The sequence below is a fragment of the Papaver somniferum genome, unplaced genomic scaffold, assembly GCF_003573695.1.
Source record: "Papaver somniferum cultivar HN1 unplaced genomic scaffold, ASM357369v1 unplaced-scaffold_70, whole genome shotgun sequence".
Taxonomy (NCBI): Eukaryota; Viridiplantae; Streptophyta; class Magnoliopsida; order Ranunculales; family Papaveraceae; genus Papaver; species Papaver somniferum.
Genome location: NW_020649860.1, coordinates 2,578,698 through 2,597,078, shown reverse-complemented (window position 1 = coordinate 2,597,078; position 18,381 = coordinate 2,578,698). Strand labels below are relative to the sequence as shown.

Genomic DNA, 18,381 nt, shown 5'->3' with positions numbered 1-18,381 from the left:
TAAATACCCAACTAACGGTTCTTACATTGTTCATGGTTTCCAATTAATATAATCTAAAGAGGTATATCCTTTTTCCCCTCAGAAAAATAAAAAATAAAAAAATAATCTATCATGGGACGGAGGGGGTAACATACTACAAAATGTTGGGCGGAAATATATTTAGGCCGACTGAGCGAAGTAAGGGAGGACTCTATATACGGTGACTTTGTGTCGATGTGAAGCATGACTTTTTTCCAATTTGACACAAAAAGATTGGATTTCGTGTCCATGGTTAGTCTTTTTCACTAGAAAAAATTGTCCCTCCCTTTTAGTCCAATTACCATAACTCCTTATGTATCCTACTCTTTTAGGGTATAATTGACAACCAAACTTTAATATAACATATTTAAAAATCCTTTCCTTGGAATTTTACAAATTTTATCTCGTTAAAATGGTTTTAAAAAAAATTACGCAATGAGTACAAAGTACAAACAACAATATCAAATTTTGAGTTTTTACGAAAATTCGAAGATATTTATCATTTTAGACACAATTTTCGAAAATTAAATGTATATCCATTATGTAAACCACCACAACGGATACATAATACTTTATATATCCATATTTTAGTTTATGCATCAACTTACTTTCCCTTGCAACTAATAAAACGATGTACTCCCTACGTATTAAGAAAAGTGATATTTTCACTTTGGGCATAATTTTAGAAAATTAAATGCATAGCCATTATGCAAACCACCACAAAAGATGCATAACACGTTATGCAGCCATATTTTGATTTATGCATGCATCGTCTCATTTTCCGTTTAAAGAAAGTGATACTTTCACCTCGTATCAGGAGAAATGATACATTCGTGCCGTATCATTGCGTCGATTTCGTGCCGTATCAGGAAAATGATACTTTTGGGTTGATTTCGTCGGTCGCCCGTCCCACCGTGATAGTGGTCATCTAGTATTCTCTTGGTCATTCCCTTTTTGTTTGTCGAGGCAACTGACGTGACAACAACAGCAGAAAAGAAGGTAGATTCTTTTGAGCAGAAAAGGAGATTTTTATCGAGTAGAGGAACTCGTCCAAATCTCAGGTACGAAACCCTAATTTCATTCTTCTTATTCATACTAATGTTTTCTTCCATTTTTCCGCTTGTAAAATCTTGTACTGATTCGTTCAAAATTGGTTGCTTTGAGTTTTTTGCTTGAACGAATCAGTTCGAAATTTTATCTCCTTATAGTAGCTGGTAGCAACTTTAAGAAATCTGTTCATGAAATTAGGGTTTTAGGTCGCGGTGAAAGTTGCCAAAAATAAATAAATAATGTTACTAGGGTTTTTTAAGATAGAATTATCATCCTCGTTATAGCATTGCTGTTGTGGTCTATTACTAGATTGCCCGAATTTAAGTACAACTGAAGAAATTCAGTTTCACTTAATGATTTGTAAAAGTTAGAGTAAACTTAATTTGTCGATAATCAAAAACATATCATGCACATTTGATGTTATCAACCATCAAAATATTGGAAAGTAATTGCTCAGTAAAGTTCCCTCAATCCTGCGAGGAAAACCTAAAACAAAAGTAGGAATGGCTTACCAAAAGAAATAAATAAACTGGGTCTTACCTATTCAAGACCTCTGATAAATTTACGGATATTGCTAAATATTGAGGAGTAACGAACTCAGAATAAGAAGAGAAATTAGTTAAAGTCTTGCAAGTGAAGAAACAAATAATATCAATTGTTAGTTTAGCATATATACAAATTGGTTTCTAAATACATAAGGGGGTACTACGGAAACCATGAAAATCAAACAAGTAACTATAAATGCGTGATTAGTATTGTTAAACCTGAGGACAATCTATCATTACTTGCTTGTTTGAAATAATACAGTGCTGAAGTAACCAAAATATTTTATAGAATTGTAGCTCGAGAACTATCAGGAACTGAATTACCAAACTCACGCTACCAGGGCTTTGATCCAAATCTTTCGTTCTTGTGGCTGAACATTTTAAAATGGTAAGTGGAATACTTTTCTCAACTTTCCTGATGTGTCCTTTTTCTCCTTAACTAAAGTGATTGTTAGCTTATTAAGAAGAATAACCTTTGCACCTTTCCTATTGGATGCCGAGTTAATAATAGTAAGGAAAGTGTTTGAAGTGTAATTAGCTTCTTTGTCTTAATTTATCTGAATTGTTGTAAGATATACCTGGAATCAACAGAAGGGCTGGGTCTAACTACAGTTATATTTGTGACTTAGATTTCCTCTGATAAAAATTAAATGGCTTGTTATCTCAACTGATCAAAAATTATGATTCAGTTGTCCTCTTTTAGTGGAAACTAGTATCAGTATGACATTCAAACTTTAGGTCAACCTGCAGTAGTAGTCCCTCGTTCATCCTCCCAACATGTTTTGTCTGTCGAAATATTCATCAAAAACTAATATGTTGGATCTGCAGGCTATGCATATTCGTGTTAAGCGTGAAAAGACAACCTACTTTGTACAATGTGATCCAACGGAGACAATTTTAGATATCAAGCAGAAGTTGCACACACTCATCGATCAACCAGTTAATGATCAGCGCTTGATATTATTAGAAACTGGTCATGTATTAGAGGATTCCAAGACATTGGCAGATCAAAAGGTATCAAATTAACCTATTTGTTTTATTTTATTTCATCTTGTAAAATTCGGTTTCAAGATGTTGCAGAGCACTCTTACCTTCTTAAATGTTTGGACGGTATTTTTCCGGCTGAGCGTTGAATTGTGTATATCTCTTATATTGCAGAGCACTCTTACCTTCATTTTGTTTGTTGTCCCTGTGTTACTTTTTTCTTTTCTTTTCTTCGTGAAGTCAATATTAAATATGGAAATGAGGTTAAGTTTAGTTTCTGATCAGATGTGGAGTAGAAGACAGGGAAAGTCAAATGCAATAAGAAAAAACTTTTGGTTTTACTATGTATGCAATTTTTGTACCTTTGTAATTTTCCAATATTTCTTAAGTTTGTTTACATCGATACCGTTGTGTAGAATTATAATTTTCAGACTATTTACTATTAGTCACTATGCTAAGAGATTTTACTTCGATATCCCTAGATAATATCATACTACTCCCTCCGTCCCACTATTAAGTGACCTAGTTTAAGTTTGCACAATTTTTAAGACAAGCAAGGAAAAGAGTGCTTTTAAACATTTTTTACAATTATACCCTTATGGATAATAATTAGTGAAATTTAGAAATGATTTATCTCTCAAACTACTCCACGGATGTTCGCAAACTTCATACCATTGAAAAGCATTTTAAAGCACCTACGTAATGAATATAAACATGCCTATCAAATTATGCATATTTCTTATATTTTTTATAATTAACTAAAAGGATAATTTTGGAAATATCTCCTTGTTTAGTGATATAGGTCACTTATTAGTGGGACAAAATCTAAAATCAAATAGGTCACTTAATAGTGGGACGGAGGGAGTATATGGTAATTATCCATACAGCTCCTCTAAGCTGATATGTATCCAATTCCCATATGGCCACTTAGGACCTGCATTAACTGCAGTTTGATCCACCACTAGCATCACGAAGCCACCAATCACCATTGCGATATACATCAGCACCAAATCCTCTTTTGCATACTGCCACCATACTCACTTAGAAGCCACCAATCACCATTGCGATATAGCATCACGAAGCCACCACCCACTAATATTCACTTAGAAGCACCAGTCTCTTCCTCATCACAACTAGTACTCATGCAATAGTTCCATTAAATTCATCATCGCCTCACCAGCATTACTAATGACAATAACTTTTCAGTGTACGAGTCATTCTCTCCACACAGGTGCATCGTTTGGTACTGAATGCGCTCGCCAATATCTATTTGTTTTTCTGTTTTCTGAAAATTCCGTCGAATGAAAAGTTGAACATCTTATCTTTTGTCATTTCTTTCTTCCGTTCTTACACAGGTTGAAAATGATGTTATAGTAGCACTAACATTGAGGAAAGGTAGACCCTCTTTCTTTCCCTCTGTTAATTGATTAGATTTGTATTTTTACTAATTAATTTATAATGGTTTCGGTTTTTAGGGAATAGCAAACTTTGGACAAAGTTATTTTGACATCCGCCGATGACAATAGATAGTTTTTGTTTACTTATATCATGTGTTCCTCGTACTTATGCCATGTGCTAGGGTTCATTATTTGTCATGATTTATATTGTTTTACTTCACGCTTGCTTATTGGTGCTGAAGAGTCAAGTAGAGACCTTTATCCATTTTAGGATAAGATTGGTGGAACTAATTGGTTCGCAAGGTGGTCGTTTTAGGTTTATTGTGGATCAAGAATAAAAATATATTTCAATTTTCAATATTTAAGGAGTTTATCAAGCTAACCGAGTTGGTAAGGTTGCACTACTAGCCTATTATGAAGTAGTCACTATTAGCCTATTGTGAAGTAGTCAGCGAAACGTAACAAAGATGTGAGAATCATTAAATATTTGGAAACAACGAATATACTTTGAAGTAACTTTAGGGAGTCTCTTATTCAAGAACTCCTTACATGCTTATAATTAACACACTGGTACTCGAGAAATAGTTTCCGGAGTGTCATAGCTATTCATCATTGGGTGCACTGAAAAGTGAATCTCAAACCTCTAGAACGCTTAGTGAGATACTAGAGTGATCCTATTTGAATCTTTTTGACCATTCACTATTACAGAATCAGATTTTGCTAAGATATAGGCTTCAAATTTAATGTTGGGGAAGAAAATACAACGCACTTGCTGAATGGTTGCCAGGCTTAGGAAAGGGAGTCGGAAGAGGAAGAGACATTGCAGAGTACCTCAATATTCTCAATATTTTGTTATAAACAATAGGTCTCTCCACAGGCAAGGATTATCCAGGTCTTTTCTTAACGATTCATGGGGGATTAATTAAGGTGGTTTCTTTTCTTACTCAGAAACAAAGGAGTATGGTTGGATCGGTTCACGAGTTGGATCACAGTCTGTTAGCCTTAATTTGTCTATGGACAGATCAAAGAACATTCTTACCGTTGTTTTCAACTGCTAAATTCTCAACCTCTGGAAATGTAATAAGATGCGCCCTTACATCCTCTCATGTTGTCCTTTAATTTCTCCTTTTGGTATCCACTCTTTTCGTGATCTTAATTTATTCAAGCTGTCAACAATCACATCTGCTCTAAATCTCTCAAGTTGGAAGCAGCCTTGATATGTTACTTCTTGATAGCATTAAGCTGCTTTTGTGCGAGGGTCTGTGCACAATTCTCTTATGTAATTGTATATTTGGATATGCTTCATAGAATCAGGTTCCTATCCTAGTTTCCATTATCATTGTCATCTTGTTAGCTCCATGTTCTAGTTTGCTTACTAGTTCATAAGCTTTGTAACGTATTAGGCCTCACTTGTCCACATCTAAATTATAACGTTACCATTAGGCAACACGTAAACAATAAATTCGTACATGTGAAAAAGATTGGGATGTGAGAAAAGTAGATAATTGTTTATGTGTTAGATATTCTAGTCCCTCCATTTTTGTGTTTCCAATTCTAAATTTGCTTTATTCTTAGTCCTTTAATTTGTTAACGCTCAGATTGTACTTTGCTTTAAACAGATGATACAGAGTTTGAGGATATCAAAATTAACCAGCCAGATGAAATGCACAGTCCCCGTGAAGCAGATGGGTTCTGAATTTGGTAAGCTGAAAAGATTATCTTCCAAGATGGAGTACGGCGATTTGTTGTCATTTGTAAGTGTCAGATGGCTCGTGGATTTCTATACTTATATTATAAGTTTATAACAAAGCTGGGCTTTAAACTAGGAAGGTTATCTGTTAGTGTTTTTATTATAGATGAAGAAAGTATGTGACAGTTAACATAATGACCTCGTAGTTTGTCTGGTTCATCGTTTATGATTATACTTTTGAGGAGGTTCCTACTCTGAGTGCCCAGTGCAAGGTTGGTTTTGTAATCATAACAGTATTATGATAAGCAGCGGAATTTGTATTCTACGCAGCGAGTTATTCATTCACTTGTTTGCGTCTTTTAGGAATTTTCTTTTACTCCAATCTTTTTTGCACAATTGCATTTTCAGTGTCATTTACACCCCCCAACTATGGTTAGATGTCTAGTCGTCATCAAATATGTGAAATTCACTTGAAAACCAGTTTATGCTTTGTCAGTATATCTTTCTTTTTGGATGTTAGAGGTAAAATGCTGTTTGCTATGTTTAGTTTTATGCCCTCACAATACATATTTTGAAACAATGCTATTCAATTTGCTTCCTTGTAAGATAGGAGAATCAAGTGGTTGGAGCTTAGCTTGTTTACAGGCCAATTTCCACTATTGTTAATCCGACAACATTCACGATTTATGGAAATCGCTACTGATGGATTGTCTTAAAAAAGTAAGCACGGTATGTTTACCATAATTTGTCTAGGATGATCTACCGTTTCTAACATCTATTCCCATGAGGCCACAGCACTTTGTGCTGCCAGTGCTGGCTCCATGCAACACGTCTTTGCCATCTAGGCTTTGAATTCTAAGATTCGAATAGTCGAATTGTAAAGAAGAAACCGATGAATAAAGGGAGAAAGATTGGGGTGAATAGCAATTGTGCGTATCTGGCATTGGATACGACGGAGTTATTATTAGTGGGTTCTGATAGATTCTTCAAACACGGTACTTAAAAAATTAGTTATCAGTAGGTCTTTATAACTGACTAGGTTATAAAGAGTTTTAATCTAGAGAAGAAATCGCTATTAGTTATCAGTAGGTCTTTATAATCGCTACTAAGGCCCCGGTGATACCCCTGGTTAGTTTTATGCATCATGTAATTTTTGATATCCCGCCGGGTTTTTAGCTTAGTAAGTTCTTTTATAATAATTTAATATACTGTTAATATGCTTATGTTTTTTTAGATATCTCCACTGATATAATCCGGTTTATTTAGGTATCACCATTAATGATTTCATTATAAAAAAAGTATCCTTGGTACCTTTTTTATTTATTTTTCCCAAGTTAATTAAATGGTCATGACGGATTAAATTAAAAAAAAAATCCTTGATACATTTTATATTTATTTTTCCCAGGTTAATTAAATGGTCATGATAGATTAAACGTGAACATCACTTGTGATAGATGGAAGTCAAAGTTAGGACTTCGGGTTTTTCGATTTTTCATCTAACAGATAAGAACGTGCAATCTTAAGTGTGGTTTGAAAACAATAAATCTAAATTTTAATAAAGCAATCCAGGGAATCTATAACGAAGAATAAAGTGATCTGATCTGGATAAGAATTTAAATTACTGAGACAATAATAAGATAAATGATACTAACGTCATTGTAGTGCAATAGTAAATTCGTTGGGTAATGCTACCGGCTACCTGAGTTCGAAACTCGTCAACATCAAAACATTTATCGATAAAAAAATTGCGATAAATAATTAGATGAATAATGCAAAAGCTATTGGAGCCGATCAAATTGTTAATCCCTTTCCAATCAAAAAACCGGTGAACCATGTGATAATATGACCAATATAAACTGGAGTTATAGCATACTTTTCCGGAAATGTAAAATTGACTAAGATAACAAGAAAATTTAGATCAATCAGAAATTACTCCCAAAAGTAAACAAACATCTTTTTGACCCGTCCATGAATTTGAAGTTTCTCTCTTTTGGCATTCAAATATTTTTGTATAGTTGTATTCTTAGTCTAGATTTTTTCTATCCCGATTCGTAATATCGGTTCTAGACGTTGTTTGAATTGTGGCGGTATGTGTTTTTATTTTGTGTTTGACTTCTCCAAATTTTCACGGACGGATATCAAAGTTTTGTAAAATTTTTGTTCAGACCTACCTTGAGCGAAAACATCAATGCATGATCGTTATTTATAGACAGATTCTATGTCCCGGTCTTGTAAAAATACAACTATTGTTGAGTTCCTTGAGTATTAAATCACAGTTGTCTTCCTCATCTTCAATGAAATTCTCATTCTTCAAATAAACCGAAAGCATCTAACTGTAATGTGATAGTATGCTGCAATGCAACATCAAAAACTTAAAAAATGTAATACCATTCTACTCTTTTTTTCGCTGTATTTTATATTGTTTAAATTTTTGTAACTCTTACATTTTCAATTTGTTTTGCATATTCTTCCATATACTTTTTCATTTCACATGTTTAATCATCTCGAACTCTCTATGTCGTTTTGTTGATCTAGATCCTTCAAAAAGTTCTCCAATTTTTCTTCGTGATCCAAATATTTGGGCTCTTGATTAAGAACCCGTAAGAATCCTGCAACAAGTGTTTGCTTTTTCTTTTGTTTTCTAATGCGTTCTTTCTCTTCTCAGCATCATTCTCGGTCTTACCTTCCATGAGCTTTTGATCCTTTACAGAGTTTAATTACCTTGTTGTAGAGCGATAATTGTCTTTTTTTCCTTCTCTAGGCATGACTTGACTTATGTCCCTATCTCAAACTTTCATCAGGTTATATTTTCTTTTATTCGTGTTATCTGATATGAGCTTTATTAATTCAATAACGGATAACGCTTAAATTCTGATTTGCTCAAGAGTTTAGTATATATTTAACATGTTATTACTTGTTATATTCTCAACCTTTGGTTTTGGTGGATTGCTATATGTTTATGGTTATCCAATATAAGTTCATATGTTATGGATGTTTAATTAATGTCGAATTTTGACTTCTTCACTTCTAGGTAAATGCTCGGTGCATGGGCTTATAAAGTACTTGATTATGGTCAAGTAAACTGATAATTAACACTCAAAGACAGTCAATGTGTATTCTGTTTTTGGTTGTCAATAAGAATGTCCATACCTCGACCAATGCTTAACCAAGTTACTTTGACTCAGTTGAAAAAACAGAGTAATGCATTAGTTGTTCAAATAAAATCTGTTATATATGCTAAATAAAATTGCAAAATTTAAAAACATGATTTTTTAAAATATGAGATGAAGCTGAAATAGATAGTGCCTTATCTCATCTAGCACTACCCATAATTTATTGTTCAAATTGCAAATCCATGAGTTTATTGTTTTTTGTTAATAGGCTGATGTAGTCCATTCCGCAATGCATTCTACAAATTTCTAAATCAAATAGCAGTTTTGTAGACCCAATGTAGTTGAAAATGACATGCGATAAGAAAATATTATATTGTCCGGACAATAATTCAATTCAATAAGAAAAATTAATCTCTAGATAAATTTATCTAATCAGGATGTACTACATAGACTGTTAAGAAAAACAACATTTACAGTTCTAGAAAAGAACTTATGGATAGATAATATTCGTTGTCAAAAAACCTGCAGTTTTCTTTACCAGCAACATAGTTATCTTCCAGCAAAAATACACCTTGATAGTGCTACATAAAGTTTCTCATGGCTAAATAAAAAAGTGCACAGATCTATGCCAACATATTGTTACAATAGACGCCGCAATGATAGGGAATTGATGCCTTGGGATAAATACGTGTTTTACGGCTTTGTCACTGGTTAGAACTTTGGATTTGATTGCATGTCGTCCACATTTAGTAACAAATAGCTTTGTACCGTTGCAGAAACCTTTTCTATCGAAAAGTTTCATATATACCATGATTGATGTCAAGCTTGAACTGTAGCATTCCACATGGACTTAAAGTATGCAGAAATTTATTGAATAATGATGAATTTAAAGTACGCAAAAAATTATTAAATAATATAGATTATTGCCAGTATCATTTGTATTTAAATAATTATCAGCAGCAAGGTATGTATAAATATTTCCAGACAGGTTCTCCATAACATCATACTAATCTTGTGTACATCTTCATTGCGCGTTGACAATATGATCGGCATGATAAAACGTATTGGATGTGCTCTCTCATCTTTACCCATGTAGGGATAAATGTCGATTATTAATTTAGGCATGTTTTTACACCTACCCACTGACTCGAGAATACCAACAACTTCCTTCAAATCATTACCAACCTATAATATCCAACATATGAGTATCGAAGTGTTATGCCATGTCTAAATATGAAGCAAGTAGTAAACACAACATTTTCACGATTTGAGTCTCTACTAAGAATTTTCCAAAAGATTCATTTTTCGCCTCAAGCATATCCAGGCACCAATTTTGGCTACGGGTAAGCACGATAATATTTTTTTTTAAAGAAATGATATTCAGATAAGCTCTAAAAATTTCTTCCCGACATCCTCCAAGGATACCATTCAATGTTATCCTAAAATCTCTTCTCATAATAACTGTAAATCCACCAAATGGTCTTTTAGGATCCCAACAATTACGAAGTATTCAATCAACTCATTAATCACAAAATTTATAATGCATTGGAACTTCGTCCCACATGATTAGACTCATCTGTCTCAGGTGTTTAGCATGTGGATCCCTTTTATCAATTCAAGGATCAGTGGTTTCAACTATTTCTTTAGGAGTCTTCAACGTGGAATACGCGGTACGACCTCCCACGAAAAGAATTAAATCAATTCAAGAAGAAGCAGCAGTGAGAAATATGTATTCAGCTCCGCGACAACTTGCGACTAATGTGTTTGTGTAAAAAAGAAATCCACTTCCTATGTTACTGCCATTTAGAGAGAAAAAATCCCATTATCTGCCTGCACGAACTCAATTACTTCCTTGTACACCGACAACTAAGCAAAGTTCAATATCTCAATATCCTCATTGACTTCGGAATCTCATACTTCAAGTTGCAGCAGCCGGTACTCCTAAATCTGCCTATCACCAGTGACATATACTTCAAAATCTCATATATTGGTTTTGGCATATCTTAGAAATCCTCAAGACACCCGCCAGATTCATGTAGTTGTTCATCAAGGAGATATAATCCCTAATCAAGCATTTTTTTTCATCAGTTGGCCCATGGATGTTGTACCTCAAATGTAGTTTATAATGTACAACTAACTGGCATTATGGCTGACAAAGCACATCCTTCCAATCGCAACACCCGTTTCTTATTTTTTCATTATTTTTTTTTGGTCCAAACAAAATGTTGCGGAAATTCTTGATAGGGATATATTTTAGAAGTTGGATTAATATTCAAATTACACCATCAATGTTGACTTATAGTCTTCTAAAACTTTTCTCCATTCACTTACTCGCATCATACACAATTCTTTGTTGTTCGGGAAGATGGATCGGTAAAATGAACAACGTTAAACTCTTCTTGTTGCATCGAATGACTATATAAACACCACACAGCTTCCGGTGGTCCAATATATCTTGTATCGATGTACTACTGTGCCTTGCACGCGTATTCCCCTGCCAATTTCAACATTAATGTGGCTACTGAAAATTTCTAGAAAAATGTTGGTTGTATGGAATAACATTTGTATTTCCTTCTTTGCATTCACTATGAAAAGCTCAATTAAATCTCAATTAAAGATCATTGAATTGCCATTTCCTGCCGCTACAAACAAAAAATAGCTCTTACCTACCTTCAGATTCGACTAAAAATTGAAAAAACAAACCAAAATCTTTCAAACGAAATAATATTTAACCATCTAACTCTTGGTAGAAAAAATATGTAACTAAGTTCGGCAGGAATCAAATGGAATAGGGGATGATGTTGCAATTACAGTTATAAATGGTGGAGGAGTAACATCATCTCCAACAACCATTGATGACTGAGACAGAAAGGTAAAAAACCGTAGAATTTGCTACACTGTGAACTCCCAATTTTGAATAAACTAATCCCACTTGGTGGTAGTGAACACGTGTGCAAACAACTTTGACAAACATTTTTCTTTTCTTAATTTCTACCATTAAATGGTCGCCCTTTAACTCAAGGACACGGGATATCAAATTAGGACGATCTGAAGCATATTAATGTGGTAGGAGCTCGTCTTTAATCTCCATCCAAATGGGATTCACAGTCGCTTCCCGGAAGATTCTGGTAAAACGTGTGATAGCCATTAATCTTGATATATCTCAATCATATACCTGGCCCCGCCAATGAACGACAATGGTTACATGGGCTACCACCGTCGTTGGGTTTCATCCCAGGATTCCCATTGACTGCCGGTTCTTTAATACCAACATAACTATCCGCTGACAGTGTATCTTGAATTTTTATGAGATGGTACTGACGATTCTGTTCAGTTGATTCCCAAGCATTTATTAATAACTCTTGAAATAGTTTTTTGTTCTCTTGGATGGTAAAGTACTTGCATATCTGTTAGAAAAAACAAAAATTATAAAACTATTTGAGAGGCAATTGAGGTTTAGTATGCTCTTCTATAGCAGTATCCAGTTTTTTCACACCGATTTTCCAACTCAACTCACCGTATGGAAATAGAAAGACGTAGTGCAAGAGAAAGTCTGCACCCTCCATTGCTCATTTTTATGGTACATTCCCAAACTGATTTCACGCCAAAAGCTATTCCTATCTTGCCATTTCATGATAGTTCATCAGAACAGTAGTAAAAGCAACAATGTTAAAATAAACATGAAATGCAAGTAACAATTTAACCCCTTGATAAAAATGTTTTAGTTTTATCAAGGTGTCAAGTTCATACTAAATTTTAGCAAAGAGAAAGCCGATCATACAACTCAGTACATGTTCCAGAATATATAATGCAGCATTCCATGTTTGATACTGAGAAAAAGACAGGTTCTTAAGCAAGTGTGTTACAATGGCAAATCATTAAAGCTAACTTGACTACAATCCAACCTCGATAAACGAATGTTCGATAAATGAATAACCTCGCCAAATGAATAATTTTCTCCGGTCCCTACTTGGGCCAAGGGGATAAATGAATAACCTCGCTTAATGAATTAATGAATAAAAAAATTGAATCCTTAAAGACACTGTAGAAATATAAATGAATAATCACTAAATTTCCTATAAAAAACAGAGATGAGAATAAACCAAAATACATAATTAGAAACAAAATTTTACATAAAAATATATGTGGAAACAAACTAAAGGATGTTCGATGTCCATCAAATTGATATATCTTCTTTTATTCAATTTAACTTCTTAATTAAGAAAATACCGTCTAAATAAATAAAAATTCATTTATCGATAAATAAAAAACCCCGTTAAACGAATATTTTTTGTTGGTCCCGAGAGCATTCATTTATCGATGTTAGACTGTACTTGAGGGAGGAGAACCATAGATTTTTCTTTTAGAACAACCACCGCACATCTCATCAACCTCCATCTTCCGCAGAGAAGCCGTTAGAATTCATCAAATCCAATTCCTTATATCGACAACTTTCTCGCACCTTTCAACATCATCCGAGCATGGGTCAGTTCTGCTCTCAGTTCTCATCTCATGTCTAAATACTCAGATATTTCCAATTTTTGCGCAATAACAAAAATAAGTATATAAGAAAGTGAAGCACCTGATGGATATAGCAGTTTAGAGTAACATAAACGCAACCTTAACATCCATGGTCCCATTACCATAATGTCACAAAACTTTTCGCACTTCAAGTTTCTTATCTAACAAAACATAAATGTGATTAAGTAACCCCAAAAATATGTCTATCATTACATCAGATTGTTGTACAACAGAAAAAATGGGTGAAAAAGAATCAACTCGGAATACTGTAACAATTAATGATGTCCGAATATACTTGTTAGTGGTGTCTAAAGCATATAAGAGCAACTTCAGGTGTGATGCAAGGGCTATCAACTTTTAACATATGATCCTCTAAAGGGAAGTGCTGAGAAAACAATATTAGTATCTGTTTGAAAGAAAACAATGTATAGAGATAAAAGGTTTTCTACATGTTCACCTATGTCTCATTATATACTGGTATCTGAAGCATGTAAGGTTCTAGTTCACTCAAATAACTACACCATCTGCGGGATTCGAACCCACAACTACATGGTTGAAACCATGCGCTCTGCCATTTGAGCTAAGACAGTAAGAAGAAGATATACCTGCCACCCTGCTTATATACACACATTGAAACCTAACATTATGATCTTGAGTCTATACTTCTGTCTCCCCTTTTGAACTTCTGTCATCCTCTCTGCTGCCATCCTCTAGCTCCTTAGTGAAATCTATGTTACGCGTTGATATCATACAAAAAAAACCTTCAGCTGCTAGACTGGTATTAACAAAATCGTAACCCTTCACGCGCCTCAAAATTGTTTGTGGGATTATAGGTGATTATCTTATATTGTTGCAACTAACCTCATGTGTTCTGCTGGCAGTCTTGGACATGTTTTGAAAATCAAGTCAGTGCGCAAGTTTCCCATTAAGCGAAGATGCCACATATAGCTAGCATCCACTATTGTCATATACAGATACAACGCCAGCTATTCTGCTGCCGACACCCATAATTTTATGGTAGAACCGAACTCATTCACCATGACGAAGATGTCAGAATTTTTGATGCTAACAAAATCATTGTTATAAACCATGAAAAAAATAATATGCCACCCCCACAAAGTCGAAACATATCGGAAAAAAACAGACTCACAAAACTCGATTAAATAGTCAATGGAAATATCTAGAGATAAAGTTATCTTAATTCAACTTCATCAGCCTTTGTAGTACCATAAAAATGCTATTGGGCTACTAATTATATCATTTGTATAACATAACCACCTCCAGCCATCCATCTGTAATGTGACATGACGTTAATATACTTCCAGAAAGTTAAGCAGTCAACACCCTGTTATGTTCTATATATGTCGACAGACTATGCATTGAAAAATTTCTTTGGTAGTAAAACATCATTTATAACCTCAAGCAGAACAAACAGTAAAAGACACTTAATTGGTATACCCTAAGTAAGAAGTTTGTTCCAGTTTTCACTATTTTCATTTGTTTCACCAAGTTCTCTTTTATGCTCAGTAAGCAGAATCTAATAAAGACACTTAATTAGTATACCCTAAGTAAGATTGTCAACTATTGTTAGTGGAACAATGCAATACTTGTTCTCTTCTCTGGGCGCAACAGTTGTTTAAGTTCTTCTTCTTCATCTAAACAGAAAATAAGCCAAACGAAGAAGAAAAAAGGAAGTAAAGATCATCAGAAGTAGGATAAATGATAACAATGCACACCTCCAATTCCTTTAGTTTAATATCTGGTTGCATGACAAAGCAATCAAAAGATAATCGGCCAGCTTTGCTCATTTGATCTTTAAAAAGACATCTTTAGCGGTATTTCTCTACATTTCTTTATTTACCAATCACACATGAAGAAGGCATTTAACATAGCAATAACATAAGAAATAGTTGTTACCTGTTAAAACATATCGCTAATATTACTATGTCATACCTTAGGTTGGCCGTCTGTCCAGAACTGAGATGATTGTGGTTAAGATTCTGATGAATCCAACAACTCTTCTTCTTTCTTGATGCGACAGGTAAACTGAATATATTCCAACATGACTATTACTTTCACCTTCATGCCAGCATTACGCGAGTGTGTACTTGCCAGTGTGTACTTGTTAATTTTGGCAGTAAAATTAACTATCTTCATTAAAGAAGCCGAAAGATCCATGTCCATTTGGCGTCCATGTTGCGAGATCTCACCACCCCTGAAATTACGTAAAGTATAGAATGAGAAGAACATCAGGACCAACAAAATTAGTTGGATAAAAACACCCAGTCAAGAAAATACTTGTAACCATGAAGTTACTTCAGACATTGCTAACATAAAACCTGTATTTTATGCATAAGATGAAGAATTCTGTAAGGACTATATCACAATAGTCCAACTCAACAACAGACTTTATGGATAGTCATAAGTTGTAGTTGGTTAGATAGGCCAATAGGTTTCCGTTGGTAAAAGACCAAGACTGAAACAAAAAAATCATATTGCATTTGCGCAAGAAAAACAAATGACTCAATTTCAAACTCACATACCAAGCACAACCCTCTGCGTAAATTTTAGACTCGTAATAGACATCAAATCTATAAAAATTACTTCCCAACTAAGAAAACATCTCCTTATCAAATTACTAACCATTTTATGTATAGGGAAAAGCATCTAATTTTTTCTTTTCAAACAATCCAATTCATTCATAAATAAATCAATGAGATACCTAATTAGACTAATCAGTACACAAATGTTAACATATTCACTGTCATTAAGCAGTCCAAACTATACAATCAAAATTCAGTAAAGTCGTCAACTTAACAAAATACCAACAATATAAGGCTAAGATGTAACCTGTTGCCTATTTGGGGTGCCTGGTTTGAGCAAGTTCTATTATTTGTCAGCATATTCAGTTCCACTAAGGAATCCAAACTACATAATAAAAATTCAGTGAAGTCGTCAACTTAAATCTTCACAAAATACCAATAGTCTAAGGTGGTTTGAGCAAATTTTAATAGACGTTTTTCGTGCTTACCGAGTTTATACCCCCTTACACTATAGTACAGACTCTGCAAGATCCCTAAAAGATGTGTATAAATTTATGATTTTTCTCTAAAAGTGGGTAGAAGGGGTTTAAGCTATATATTCAGATTACTGCAGGCTTTGGAACAAATGGGAAGTACGAAACAAAATACAACACCTGTGGATAGCCGGATTTATACTTTCTTATTTATTCGAAACCATGAGGCACCTTGAACCCCAACCCATCAACTATTTGTTAAGGAAAAATTAGTAACCACTATCTTAGAAAAATCAGTAATCATGTAAAGTTAACTAAAAAGTAAAAATTGAATATTAAATTTCAAATACTATTCGTCCTTCAGACTCATTATCTTCAAGCAGTCGCATGTAGGAACCAAGTGGATCACAATTAAAGAGGAAAATCACTATATGGAAGTACTTAGGCTTCTAAACTGCCATAATATGCATGGCCACATGTACGAAAGAAATGCCATTACCTTTATATGAGAACTTTCAATGAGAGCACGATACACCCCAATACCATCAGTCATATCCAATTAAATTATATATGCAGTAGCAATATAACTAAAATTACTTGTGTATCAAAAAAACAATGCATTCAATGACCCTCAAAATTTGTCCAACGAAAGCAATAAAAAGAAGCAATATATGAATCAAGGACCCAAATTAGGTGTTTTATCTTACTTCCCATTTATCACTCCTATAATGTGAAAGAAACAAAATTACATCTGTATCAAAAAACGATGTATCCTATGACCCTCGAAATTATCCAAAGAAAGCAATCAAAAAAAGAAATGTATGATTAGGATCCAAATTAGGTGTTTTATCTTTCTTCTCATGTCTTACTCCTATAGTGTGGAAGTCCGTATTTTAAGCAAACTTTCCACGGAGATGTTTATGTCTTCCAAAATCAAACTTACATTTGACGGAAATGTTTGTGTCTCCCTAATGATCAGAAAGAAAAACAAAGGAAAACGATAATCCACTCAATACACTTCACACCCAATTATCAGAAGAAAAAAACCGATAAAGAGGAGATATATCTTGCACAGGAACCACCAACTCAACAACTGCACCTTCTCCAAGATTTAGGCACTGCGTCAAAACACAGAATAACCTAACCTAAATCGATCAAAACTAATCAGTTTGTAACCCTATAACTAAACCTAAAAACCAAGTCAAAATCTTACAACGGATTAAAAGAAAAGGATCACAACTCGCACCGTAGAAAGAGAAAATAAATAAAAAAATTGGGCAAAATAGAACTTTACATTAGGGTACAGTGACCTATATTTACCCAGTTACAAACAACATAGACGGAAAAGTTGGGATTACTTCTTTTGATATAAGTACCAAGGTACCCTCAAAACTTATTCTGAATAAGTTTACACTAAAAGCAGAACATTGCCATTTAGACAATTTACCACTCAAATAAATTTGTTCGCCTAAGCTAGATTACACTAATGCAGCACATTCCTCTTTTAAATTAGAAATAAGTCAAATAGCTTAATTGAATCATTGCAGAGATCCTACATCTAAAGCATCCAAATTAATAGCCTTCTAAACTCTAAAATTTAATCTCATCTGACTCGCCATATACACATGGACATTAAAAACCTTGAGTAATGAGAATAACACTATTGAATCCATATTTGATTCCAAACTATTGTCTGACCCTGTTTTCTACATCTAGATGATAAAACGCACATAGTTAATTTTCATACTTTTGCCAACATGTTATGTATATATGTCGTGTACATTACCTAATTAATCGTAGAAAACATGGAAAGCCTAATTTCTAACTCTGCATGAATTAAAGCTTTATAAGATATGAAGGAAATTGATAAGAACTCTACTATGACAAAAAGTTACTAAGCAGCTGGCACCAACCGTTGTCATTTTATAATTCACCAATGATCGTTGTCACAATAAAATCATAAGAATCAGTAACACCTTTTGATTGCACCAACCATCTTCATTCTAGGTTACCGAACTTGTTCACTTCATTTTTAAATATATTTTCA

At 34.0% G+C, this 18,381-nt stretch overlaps 1 protein-coding gene across 2 annotated transcripts; it reads left to right on the top strand.

Annotated features, from left to right (window-relative positions):
- Positions 1–939: 939 nt before the first annotated feature.
- Positions 940–6,046, top strand: LOC113344057. Of its 2 annotated transcripts, XM_026588116.1 has the most exons (5): positions 940–1,079; positions 1,903–2,001; positions 2,442–2,627; positions 3,953–3,992; positions 5,614–6,046. In XM_026588116.1, exons 2-5 carry the CDS (start codon positions 1,999–2,001, stop codon positions 5,688–5,690), a joined length of 306 nt encoding a protein of 101 aa, XP_026443901.1. In that variant the 5' UTR covers positions 940–1,079; positions 1,903–1,998; the 3' UTR covers positions 5,691–6,046. The 2 variants fall into 2 exon arrangements, with proteins under 2 accessions (XP_026443901.1, XP_026443900.1); XM_026588115.1 differs by lacking the exon at positions 3,953–3,992.
- Positions 6,047–18,381: the final 12,335 nt, after the last annotated feature.